This window comes from Ornithodoros turicata, chromosome 6 (assembly GCF_037126465.1).
Source record: "Ornithodoros turicata isolate Travis chromosome 6, ASM3712646v1, whole genome shotgun sequence".
Lineage (NCBI taxonomy): Eukaryota > Metazoa > Arthropoda > Arachnida > Ixodida > Argasidae > Ornithodoros > Ornithodoros turicata.
The window spans coordinates 24,699,173-24,712,552 of NC_088206.1; the positions used below are offsets into that span (position 1 = coordinate 24,699,173).

Sequence of the window (13,380 nt, forward strand, 5' to 3'; positions counted from 1 at the left end):
AGTCATCAAAAGCTCATAAAACCCCGCATAGTCATAAGTCATGACATTATTCAATTTCCAACAAGAGTAGTCCGAAATAGTGCAGTCACAGTATACAATGCAGGGTTTAGTCATAAAAGGCTCATAAAATCCCGCATAGTCATAACTCGTGACGCAATACCAATGTAACAAATGACCAAATACTCGCAATTTATCTCCTTATCGTGCAGCAGTAGTCATAAATTACTGGGTTATACTGATTCCAATGGCGGCACATGCAATGATATGTGACGGATTAAATTGGCTGACCACTGGATTAATTTGGTTGACCATATGATTAAATTCAGTGACCATTGTATTAATTTCAGTGACCATGGGATTAAAATGAGTGACCATTGGATTAAACTGAGCGAGAAAACCCTGTAGTACCTTCTCTGCAAAAACGACGGCAGCACCAGGCGCCTGTCAAGCGAGCTCGCGCCCAATCTGGGTCTATATTGTAATTAAATAAGAGAAGCTGATACAAAACCGGAAATATCAAACATTCTTTCTCAACTAATTTATTGAATGTGGACATGTTCCGTTTGGAGCTCTCGTGCAACTTGTCGATAATTGAAACTATGATAATCAAATTGATCAAATGAGTTGTCTGCTCAGCCATCGACACCACTACTTGAAACACGAAACCAGAACTGAGTCATACGTGTGTGGCTCCTGACACAGATACCAGAAGCCAATCCAAGTGTGAGCGACGTTTTCGGTCGGTTGAGCAGAAGGCGTGGTGGTGTATACATGGGGTTGTTAAAAACATGTGTCAGAGAAGTGTAGTGTTACGCATAGTGTCTCTTTGATAGCCACGTATAGACCACATAAAAGTCCAGTGGAGCATCAAAGGTAAGCGGTGTTTACCAGTCTTTCTACGAATGTTTTTCTAAACAAGCCTCGTATGCACGGGCTCAACGCTGTTCAAATTCACTGAAAACATAATGCCTGTCAGCGCTGATATGTTCATTTTCCAAGTTCACTATTGTTATGACATCCTATATAAGAGTTGGAGCAGGTGGCCCTGTATAGTCCTGAACTCAAATCAACAACTCGTCCCTCATCTTTATCCTCTCTAGGAAGCACACTAAAGAAATGTCCCTGCTTTCGACGAGCCTGTTTACTGGACCACTCAAGTCGGAATAGCACAAGCATTTTGCGTAAGCTCATTCTGTGGGCCGGTAAGTCCACTAGGATTTCGTTTACGGGCGAACCATGGAGTTCGTCCTGAACATAGGAATCAGAAAAAGGTTAGGCTCCATGGGTGGTTGGCGGCATTCTATTTGAACTCTAATATAAGCTAATCACACAATATATTTTCTTAAAAGTGCGCGTAATGAAACCATCCGTACCAAGAAGAAGTATTTAAATTTCAATGAAGCAGCTAACCTAGCTACATCTGTTAATATTGCATGTCATGTGTACCAGATGTATAGTTAGTTCCAGCGAACAATCACTTGCTTTAAGAGTCGAACTCACAATTTTCACTTGACATCCTGAGGTCTGTGCACTTCTGTAGCCATACAGTTGTAAATGTGAAATGTGCCAATGCAAATGTCTATTGTCATATAACTGACAGGCTACACCCGGCTTTGGAGTTTCTTTGACCAGTTTAAATGAAGTGCACATTGAGGTTCGGCAATTTCATTCTTGTTTTCGTAGTCTGCTTTGTGCACACAAATTATCGTCTGTTTTGATGACACCAGTGTCTTATGTTCTACAGGTGGTGTCAGCTGTGATGCGGGTTACATGAGCTGATCGAACAGTAAAGGTAATTGCGTGATGTTGGCAGTTGTGCACGCTCAACAAAAATAACTCGCCACCAATGATACTGTAGTTTCATTTTGGAGTATCCAGGAAAAACATCTCTAATTCAGTACGGTGAGACTTCTTTGGAATAATTTGAAAATCTTACCACAGATAATGAAGAGGAAATACACTTGTGTACCTACACTGTAACCTCAACCATTGTCAATCTACAATAAAAGAGACTGCTTGCGCTAATCTTATTAGACCTAGACTGGGATGTGTCTCCCCGATATGGGACTCTTATCACGTGGTCTTTTGAAGTACAATTGAAGCTGTCCAGGATAATGATGTGTGTTATATCTTAAACAACTGTAGCTCCACAGTAGCATAACCGTTATGAAATCTCAACTCCTCCTTTCTACTTTAGACTTGCACAGCCAAGTAGCTGGCCTCTTCCGAAGATAGTATCGTATGCAGAGATATCTTAGTGAAACATTTATTTCCTCATTATTAGATGATGTTTATAAAGTCCAACTAAAACACCATTGCCACAATTATGTCCTCAACCTTTTTGGCTACCATACACAGTCGTGCCTCGTTAATATAGACAACTCGAATTATAGACGATTTTTGTAAGGAGCAAACTTTTTCAATGCATTTTTGTCTCGTTAATATGGAAACTCGCTTTTCGGACAATAGTGCAGTTGCTCCACAGCTGCCAAGGCAAATTGTCAGGCTCCGGCGTCGATGACTTGAGCAATGCCAAGCAAACTGTCACATCTGCTATTGCTCAAGCAGGACTACAAATGGCTCTTCAGTTCTTTGAGAGTAATGGTCACGAGCAGCAGTCTCTAAGTGTTGCTGACGTTTTGCTCAGTGTAAATCTAATGCACAACCATGAAATCTATGCACAACCATGTATACCTGCAAGCACGCACTATTTTAGGATTTTTTCAGTATGGTTTTTGTTATTTTCGTGATGTTCGATAATATGGACAATTCATATGGATGATTTTGGTCGGGGACGAAAGTGTCCATGTTAACGAGGCACGACTGTAGCTGAATACTGGTATGCCCTGTAGAGGACGGTGGTCTTCCTCTACATGAGCCCCGACCGGCGATGATGGTATGCCACGGAGAGGCGATGACGGTGGCCTGTCTCCATGGCCGCGCCGGTGGAACTGAAGCCGGTGCTCCACGCGCGTGGCCATCGTTGTCGTCGTTGTCGTCGTCCGCTACAGGGGTCCCCCGGCCGTCAGATGCGTTGCGGACGCATCGCAAGAGCTGGAGTTAACGGGCGACCGTGGTAGGCGTATAGACGTGGTGACGCGTGGTCGAACAGGGGCACGGCACACGTTGGCGGCGTTTCAGAGGGGATGAGGACGGGAACAGCATCCGTGTGTAGGTGGTCATCCTTGTGGTAGGTGTGGACGGGAACAGCGATCCGTCGCAGAGAGAGTGAGGCGCTCGGTGTCGTGGTCCTGGGGTGCCGCGACCGGCACGGGAGCCGAAGCTCGATAGTCCCAGGTGGAGTGAGTGAGGTGCCGAGACGGGCTTAAGCGTGCCGAGGCGTCGGCTGCCGCGACTGCCGCAACCGGCAGGTGAGCGCAAGGCTCGAGTGTCGCGGCCGGCAGTGAGAAGCGTGAGAAGACTTGAGCGAAGAGAGAAGCGTACGTGAGAGAGATGTTCTTTGTCCAGGTCACCAAATGTAGAGGACGGTGGTCTTCCTCTACATGAGCCCCGACCGGCGATGATGGTATGCCACGGAGAGGCGATGACGGTGGCCTGTCTCCATGGCCGCGCCGGTGGAACTGAAGCCGGTGCTCCACGCGCGTGGCCATCGTTGTCGTCGTTGTCGTCGTCCGCTACATGCCCTACCTCACAGCCTACCACTAATCCACAATTCGGAAGAATTTAAGCGGGCTTGCTCAACCCACACTTTGGGTGCATAACATTAAGCCATTCTCTCTTTCAAAAATCCTGAGATGAGCACATGCCGCGAAATATCCATCACAGAATTTTGCTATGCAAATGAGCCAAAACCAAGACAGTACGACTCAGGATCGCATCACCTTTGCTGATGGACACTTATCTGAGCTGGAAAGTGGGTAACCTGGCCAGCGGATCAGCACCAGCTCGAATCATCTTCATCACTCCAAAGCACATGGCTCTCTTACATGGAATGAGCACTGTGCTCCCTCCCCCCAGTCACTGCTGTTTTGCTCATTTGCATATTAAATGCAAATTCAAATTAGGCGATGGATATTTCAATGCATATGTGCGTGTCAGGACTTTAAAAAAATGGAATGGCTTTCAACAAGGATTGCCCTTGTTATGTCTTACTGATCATCCCCTCAGTTCCAAAGTACTCCCTGTCTTCGATTGGGCTGCACTTTGTGAACTTGTGTAAGGGGTACAAGTTCCCGCACTCGAAAGGTGCAGCCTTTGCACTACACTAGACCATTCGATTGGAAAAAGTTCTGCACGAGTTCATGAAAATGCTGCACCTCCTCCGACATTTGTGCAACATTTCCTGCACTGTGGACTGGAGGATGTGAATAGGGTAGCTGTGGTTGCTGGTGACATCTCGTCATCAATCTGGTGCATACTGGCAATCAATTTTTGTTAAAATAGGCGGGTTTTTGCTCCTCTAGTCAATTAATACGATAGCAGTCGCCGAAAAAGTTGTGAAGCAGTGCAGACATCTGTGACAGATGATCTGAAGCTTATATCATGATAGGCGAGCCTGAGCGATAGGCGAAAACACGCAAACCTGATGGCTAAAGCTCTCATGTTAGTGTCATCCTTGTGTGTTTTCGCCTATTGCTCACGCTCGCCTATCATGGAGTTTATTCGCCAACTAACTTACATCTGCACCATCTTATGTACGAGGCTTACACCTTTCTGTTTGTTTGGGCTGTAGTGGTACTTTGCATGGGGGCTGCACCTGTCATGCACTTCGTTTGCGCTCCTGTACACTGCCCCTTGTGCTTTCCAATGAGTTGAAGGCAGATGTTGCTTCAACAGCCAGCGCCAGTCTTAATGAGCTTTCAAAATTAATTTCCTTAATTAATAAGAATGGGTTGCAGGTTTAAAATAGAAAACTGAGGAGTGAAGCCCTGAAGGCTGCACTCCGCAAAAATGCATGACGAGCTTTGACTCTGCCATCAATTTGTTCTGACAAGAAGATTGTGGCGGTAATTTGTTGACTCAAACTTTGTAAGAGGTTGACTGATTAAGGTGATAGCAATTCTGTTTCACAAAAATTTCTGACTCTTTGTAGCAATGTATATACCTGCCGCAGTTAGTTTGCTTGGTTCACGGACCCAACTGAGAAATTTTAATTCGAGGGTTAGCTGATATGGAGTGCTGTGCATGTTAGTCAGAACACAAACACAGACTTTGTTTCTCTCTCTTTAGGGGAGAGATGACTGCCGTGCAACTCACCCTGCTGTGCTGGCTTTCTGTTGCCACGCTTGCATGGGCACAAAGTAAGTGGTATTCCAAAGATTTCAAATTTCGATCAATTGCATACTCATATATGAGGGGGAGTAGAAAAATAATGCCTCCTGATTTACTGCAACTTTACTTGAAAACGGATCAAGACAAAGACCTAGTCACTGTTACTTCCAATGTGCTTACGCCATGGTCGAACCCAAGCGTCAAATCCAGCTTGGAAAAAAATCTGGAGGTTGCTTCGTGACCCACGACTTTACAGTGGATTTAACTTGATCCAAATCTTGAAACAGTGAACCATATAGATTGTCCCTCATTGGACAAAACAAGTAGAAGTCTAAGGGTGCCAAATCTGGGTTGTATCATGGGTGAGGCATGACAGGACACCCTATTTTGACTATTACCTGTAGGTCGTGAATAGTGAAGTGTGTGGTCGCGCAATGTCGTGATGAATCTCTATTAAATCGATGTTTTTATGTTGTCTTTTCTTCCTAATGGCTTCTTTGAGCTCCTAGAGTGTGCTGCCATGGATTTTGCCATCGATTGTGTTTCTAAGGTCCGTTCAGAAAATCAACGAGAATAACGCCACGTCTGTCCCTGTTGTCACACGGTTGTCGGTTATCATCTGTCATTGATGTTGATAATGATCACGCCACGGCATATTAAAACATTTGAAATGCTTACTAGCAACCAAGGGTGAAGATAAATCTTCAGATTATGTCACTATTTTGGTTGTGTCAATTTTGTGAATTTTTCAATTCGCAAAAATTGCATTCCTCTTTACATTGCAATTTCCAACATGAAGAGTCGAGCCAAAGACAGTAATACATGTAATAACTATTTTCGGAATTATCTTGAGAGACGACTCTCTCTGTGGATGCTGAATGATCATTTCTCATTATGATGAAATACAGCTTGGCAGAGCTAACGGTGGAATAAAAAATAATACATGAGAGAAAAGAATAAATGATCACATTTACATTTTACATATAGATTCATGAATGCATACTTTCCACTGCAGGAGGATTCTCTCATGGGTAGATACCAAATGTGGTCACACGCATTGTCACTGCAACCATCGACCCTTTCTCTCCTACCCTGCCCTCAAATATTGCCACGCACACGTAATATGTTTTTGACTGCTTTACTTTGTGTATTTGCACAGGTGCAGTTTCAGACGTCAGCTGTGAGCGACTGAAGGACCCAACCAATGGCAAGGTGATATACGTTTACAACACGACCACTGTTGGGTCGACTATATTGTTTAAGTGCGATGATGGATATACGACATACAGTGCACGATGCCTGCCTGGAGGCATCTGGGATCAGAGCCCTCCAACTTGTCCAGGTATGTGAGTCATCAGACTGTAATAATTATATGGGTCTCTCAAATGTATTTTTGGCTTGGCTGAAGTTAGAAGGCAGAATTCATGCTTCAAAATGCTTCAATTCAGAATTTTATGTTGAAACTTCCATATTAGATGTTTCCTCAGGAGGTGGTCTTTTCAGGAAGATTTATAACTAGCTAAGCCTCTTCTCACACCACTGGGCAACAGGGAACAGAGGCATGAGCAATTGGTGTCTGGTGTAAGAGGTCTAGAATGTGCAAAAACACACAATTCTGTCATGTCGTTGAATGCACATTGAAACTTTAAAATCGTTAAAAAAAACATGCTGGGGAACAAAAAAAGAATACACAAACACACAGCACAGACCATCGAACAGGATTTTATTTACAATGACCTGCTTCTTAAATAACCTGAGCCAGCAGCGCCCTCTTCTCCAAGGTTACCTTTCACACCTCCAAGCCTGCCTAGTACTTTATCTTTTCAAAAGCACAGAAATTATCAAGAGGCCCTCTTGTTATCAACTTTCATAAATTCCTCATCTCGATTAGTTAACGGCACTAAGGGCACACTCACACACATGTTCCCCGCATTTTTTATTCATATTGCTTCATGGTACAATAACGCACCAACCTGATCAGTCTTATCTGTATAAAATTTTCGTCTCATGGCTGTGTATCTTATTCCGTTTAGCTGCGGGCGTAAATATATAGCGCAAACATCCCGTTGCATTAATGTTCAGTTAAGGAGCATCAGTACTCGGTTAACAGGAGGTATGGAACATTTAAAAAATTGTCACGGGTGTGTTGCCCATTTCCATGAGACAAAATTTTATATACGAGTAATAAGGTTGGTGCGTTATTATATCACGAAGCAATACGAATAAAAAATGCGGGGAACAGGTGCGTGAGTGCCTTCAGTGCTGTTAACTGATCGAGACAAGGAACTTATGAAATTCGATAACAAGAGGGCCTCTTGATAATTTGTGTGCTTTCGAAAAGATAACGTACTAGGCATGCTTGGAGGTTTGAAACGTAACCTTGCAGAAGAGAGCGTTGCTGGCTCAGGTTATTTAAGAAGCAGGTCGTTGTCAATAAAATACTGTTCGCCAGTCTGTGCTGTGTCTTTGTGTTGTCTATTTTTGTTCCCTGGCACGTTTTATTTATCGATTTTAAAGTATGAACCACCGAACAGCCCAATTTTAAACCCTTTGTGATATATACATTGAAAACCAGGCTCTACTTGTAAGCTAAGAACTTTGCTCTTCTGTACTTCTGCAAAGATAAAGAGTTAGATGTGAAAGTAGCAAGTTTTCTTGAAACAAAGGCTGCACTTGGACTGGTCTGATAGCACGCACACAAAATATTCAGCGTTTGACCTTTTTGGGATAAATCTGGTTCCTTCCAATTAGTCACCCCCCAAATTGGTCTCGCACCACTTCAGGTTAAACCAAATTTCTCCCTGAATTCCAATCACGTATCACACCCACTGTTCAGTAGCAGTCTAAACGCATGCCTGATCAAAACATTTTAGTGCAACAGTAAACTATAACAACAACTACTACTTTATTTTTAAGATGAGGATTTAAGATGAGGAATGGGGAGTTTCATCGCCACAACAAACTATAAGAAGCACATTTGATGTCACAGTTTGTGACACTTGCGGCTATGATTTGTGAGGAATGCATGCATCTTTAACAACAGGCTGCTTGCTGGACAGAAAGAACAAAAATAACTTGATAACACCCGAATGTATCAACAGCACCAGATTTCACACCGAATTACAGATATAAATATAGCATGCGATTTTTTCCTCCTGAATCTAGGGGTAGGCATTCAACTACAAAAAAGTCTAACCCTAAAAATATTGCTTTCAATCGCTTTAGCTTGTCCGTTTGCAGATGCTTTTCTCACAGCAGTGCAATTTCAGAGGTTGGTTGCAAACGGCCCAAGGACCCGGTTCATGGCAAAGTGATCTATATTCAGAACAAGACCAGTGTTGGGTCGACTATATTGTTCAAGTGCAATCATGGACTTTTGACATACAATGCAAGCTGTCTACCTGGAGGCACCTGGGATAAAAGTCCTCCAATTTGTCCAGGTGTGTGGGTCTGCAGACCATAATAATCATGCAGAACCTTTTAATGTTTAGGTTATCTTTTATCCCTTATTCAAAAGGTCACGGCGATAAAATAGACCTCTACCGAAGAAACTTCACCGTGACGTAATCATGACGTTGGTTGACATAGTGAAACCGAAACAGCGCAGGTGGAGAACACCGCCGTTTCACAAAGCCACATTCCTTCACGAAAGTCACAGGTGGCTTCTTTGTATTAGTGGAAGACACAAATGCGGTCACGTTTTTAGTCGTTTTCCTGTCTTCATTCGCGTTCCCAGTCCACCACAGAACGTAAAGAAGGCTTCATCCCAAGAGTTGCATCGTCTGAAAGTCAGTGTCGTAATCCTGTGCGGAATGTGGTTTGTTATTAAGACTTAGTTCGCACTTGCTTTGTATAGAGACACCATGTGCACTCCGAGAGAAACTCGTGCCATTCAGGCTCCAGAAGATGGAAGAGCCCGGTAGCCATCTTTATAAAGGGCTACCGAAAAGATAGGGTTACTGGTAGAGTGGAGCAGAACAAGGCCATATAACTACTAACATGTGAAGAATTGCAAAATGTTAGAAAAAGAACCAGACAGGTCCGTCCGCTTTGCTGACTGTGTGCCGAATAACGATGTGTCGCCGCGTGCGCCACTGTAGTCAGCTGTTTATTCTTTTATAAACAACAGAACAAAAACAAACAATGTTGATGGCTACGAGTGTCAGCCGGTATGAACACAGGACAACGTACCCCCGTTCAAGCCGGCTGATGCGATATTGCCGTCAAGACCAGTCAATATCGTTTGTAGCTCCCCTTCATAAGTGATTCCAAGTCCAAAACCTCTGGCACATAAAATGTTCTTGCCAGACGGCACGGGTTTAGTTAAGGCATCAGCGATCATGGAATCTGTCGAGATGAATGATACCTTAAATTCCTTTTGTTCGATTTCATTTCTGGCGTAGAGGTACTTTAAGTGAATATGTTTCGATCGTTGGTGGTGTACGGGGTTTTCAATCAGCTTTATCGCTGACTGGCTGTCGCAGTATCTGTACTTCTCCTGCGCATGCACTTTCATCGATTGCTTCGTTCTCGGTTTGTCGTTGCTCTTCACGTAAGAGAGCATCTCACTTTCTCGGGTGTGAAATATGATATGGAACAAACATCAAATGTTCGTGCCACTCTGTTCTACGACCTTGGCAGTCCTCGAATAGCAATTGAGGCTATTTCAGCGTCTTCGAGATTATCACCAAGAACACGAAGTTGCTCACCCAACGATTTCACACGTTGCATGTACTTTGCAGCAGTGTCTTGCTTGCCCCACTTCAAGGAGTTGAGCTTGCCTCTGAGCCCTAATTTCTTCTCTAGAACCCGTCCCCGGTTCACTCGTTCTAAATGATCCCATGCGTCTCTCGCCGTTGTCTGATTTATAACATAGCTGGTCTGGTTGCTGGAGAGCGCCTGGACTATTATATTCGGAGCTTCCTGATCGTTGCTGTCCCAAGAACTTCTTGCTTCTGCAACTGTTGGTGGATTATCCTCAGTAGCCGTCCATAGTCCTTTCGTCTTCAAATAAAGGGATACTTTAAACCTCCATGATGACCCATAACCCATATTGGATAGTTGTGCCCTTCCAGCTTTTCGATGTGGGTACTTTTCGAGGCTCCATCAATCATCTTTTACAGACAATCTTCGAGGTGGGCTGCTCCATCACCGCAAAATCTTCAACCCTGCCCAACTGCAATCAGCTGTATTCAAACTCTGCCTTCAGGCGCTTCTCTGCCCATAACCCGTGTTAGAAAAAGAACCAGATAGGTCCGTTCGCTTTGCTGACTGCATGCCGAATAACGATGTGTCGCCACGTGCGCCACTGCTGTCAGCTGTTTATTCTTTTATAAACAACAGAACAAAAACAAACGATGTTGATGGCTAGGAGTGTCAGCCGGTATGAACACAGGACAACACAAAAAAATCTTACAATATGAGAAGCCACATTTAAACGTGGCGTTCTTGTGACCTATTGATTTTTTGCTATAGTAGTTCCAGTCTACCAAGTTGGCGGCGCTGTTGTACCATCTGACGTCATTTGTTTGTAAACAGGGATAGGTCTATTGAACATGGTTTTGCGGAGTACAGTATACTTCCGTTAATTCGATTCTGAGGGGAATGCGAAATTTGATCTAATTATCCAAAGCTCGAATTAAAGAATTGGCAAAAAACAAACGTTAACGAGGTTCGTTGTCGTGTAACGAATGTCTCGTTGAACGAGGTTAATATAACTTTTATTAGCAAAGAGAGAAAAAAAGGGGGGAACTGGTGTACCGAAGAGGGGAGCAAAGAAATGGGGGGTGACGTTTCGAGTGAAGGCTCTTCTTCAGACTAGATGGATGACAAGTTATGACGTTGAATTCGAATGACGAGTTTTGAAGCTGATAGATTACGATGGCGACGTGATGGGATCTTCTACAAGTAGGGCACACCATAATACGATGTTGAATGCATTTCCAGAAAAGAACCGACCCATTTTCCTGCAATCGTTTCCATTGGGAATAACCCGGATCCGTCCATCTAGTCTGAAGGAGAGCCTTCGCTCGAAACATCAACCCCCATTTCTTTGCTCCCCTCTTCGGTACACCAGTTCCCCCCTTTTTTTCTCTCTGTGTGCCTGGCAGTCCTTTTGGTTTTATTAGCAAAGACAGTCTGTGATCGTCTGCTATCATTTGCGCTTGAAACGTGCATCAGAAAACATCCACGTAGGGCATTGATGTGATGGAACACCCTTTCGGCGTTATCTTCATACGATAAATAGAGTGCTCAACCGAAAGCACCGACAGATTCTGCATGAAAGCCCGGTGAAATGCGAAACAAAAAACGGAGAACAACGAAAAAGAAGTTTCCTCCTCGCCTGGGATGATATGACACGCTTGCGATTGCTTGTGCTAATGCAATATGTAAAATGCAATATGTACGTTGTTGCCATCTGCCACCGGAGCTTTAGGGTGAATTTTTCTTTCGCTATGTGCGGTGCAACGCGGGCGACGCTGATGCTTGGTACGCGGACGGATCGGTCGAATTCTACAATGTGGGTTGCTTTCACATTCGAAATAACGAACTTTTTTATCAATAGAAACATATGGGGATTTGACGGAACCTTCGAACTCGATCGAATTAAGCGAGAAAACAAATTATCCGAGGTCGTATTAATGGAAGTCTACTGCGCCAGATTTTCCTTACTTTTCTTTTAGTGTGAAACAAACAGGGATGTGCAGTAGTTAACTGTTTGTTAAACTACTGCATTGTAGTTAAAAAAGTAGTTAGAAACTACTTGTATGACTACTAGTTAAACTTATTTTTCTGTGGTTAACTACAGTAGTTAGGTTACAGCAGTCTACAACTACTACTTCACATTTTTTAAGAATTTTCGACAGGGGGTCGGACAGTATCCAAAGTGTTGTAACAGGACCATTGGTCGAGTTAGACTGGTTAGACGTGGAATGGGGACATTCATTGTCAAGTTTGCGTACAGAAATGCTACGGCACATGAGCAGAAAGTAGTAGTAGAAAGTGTTAATCACGGTGCGTAACGATCGACACACACAGCACACTCAAAAACCTTACGCCCCCTCCGTCATCAGATTGGAGGTCATGACTTTATAATTGCATGACATATCACTACATCAGTATTGTATGGAGGGGCATGTGCTGTGCTATGGTTGTTGCTAGTGTGGGAGAGAGTTCACTGTCTTCTCGCTCCCCACGCACTCACATGCTATTTTTATGCCTAAGCTATCATAGATATAACGACGTGTACAAAATATCAGAGTAGTTAAAAATGTAATGAAGCAACTACATCGTAGTAGTTGCACAGTAGTTTTAACTAGTGCGGCTGTGATGTAGTTATTACACTAGTAGCTAAACTACAATTTGACGCAGTAGTTAGTAGTTGTGCTGTAACTACCTTTTTAGTAGTTTAAGTATATCAAGTATAAAATCCTCACTGTCATCAAGCAGGAGACAGGGAGCGTTATACAAACGTCGCCATAGCGAATGTTAAAGGGACCATGAAATGATTTGCGTGAATTCTGAGTACTATGCCAGAAATGGTTCTCATGATTCCTCACTATCATGCACACATCGAATTTTAACTGTATTCCGTGCACCGGGGGCGCAGTTACAATGCAAAAATAGCGAGGCGTGACCCCCGGATACATCCCTTCGAAGCTGGCCTACGTCATCACCATCCAGTCCTCTCAGCCAACTGTGGACGACCTGGAGGACACACCCTGCGGGACCACGTGGGTGCATGGTTTCGGTTTGGACAACAATGACGTCGTATATCTGCCGTTGAAATCGGTAGAAATATGGCTAAACGCAAATTTCAGTGATGCAGGAGGAGATTATGCGACACACACAGCGTCTAGGAACCGTTCCGTATGCAGCGGCTCATAAAAGGCCACCGACAGAGACATTTTCTGACGAAGAAGTAGTTCAGAGAGGAAAACACGCTCTGATAACCATGCTAACAGTCAACGCCTACATTACACTTCTGGTAGGATTTTGTGTCAACGACTAGATACAATCTTATCTCCAGGTCAAATTAAAACATATTTCATGGCAAAGTTTGCAAGCTTGCTTGCAAATTTTGCAATTTACTCGCAAAAACCCGTCCGCGAATCGGCAACATCCTCTGTGTATGATGTCACGGCCAGT

The 13,380-nt window shown here is 43.7% G+C and overlaps 1 protein-coding gene across 5 annotated transcripts in view; it reads left to right on the forward strand.

Moving 5' to 3' along the window:
- Positions 1–733: 733 nt before the first annotated feature.
- LOC135396452 (P-selectin-like) overlaps positions 734–13,380 on the forward strand; it is a 42,921-nt gene continuing 30,274 nt past the window's right edge. Inside the window, exons 1-6 of one of the 5 annotated variants that reach the window (XM_064627423.1) lie at positions 734–873; positions 1,101–1,202; positions 1,745–1,902; positions 5,191–5,261; positions 6,392–6,574; positions 8,502–8,672. In XM_064627423.1, coding sequence (XP_064483493.1) covers positions 5,198–5,261; positions 6,392–6,574; positions 8,502–8,672 — 418 coding nt within the window. In that variant the 5' untranslated portion in view covers positions 734–873; positions 1,101–1,202; positions 1,745–1,902; positions 5,191–5,197. The remainder of the gene's footprint in view (positions 874–1,100; positions 1,203–1,744; positions 1,903–5,190; positions 5,262–6,391; positions 6,575–8,501; positions 8,673–13,380) is intronic. The other 4 variants (XM_064627422.1, XM_064627426.1, XM_064627425.1 and 1 more) reach the window with 4 other exon arrangements.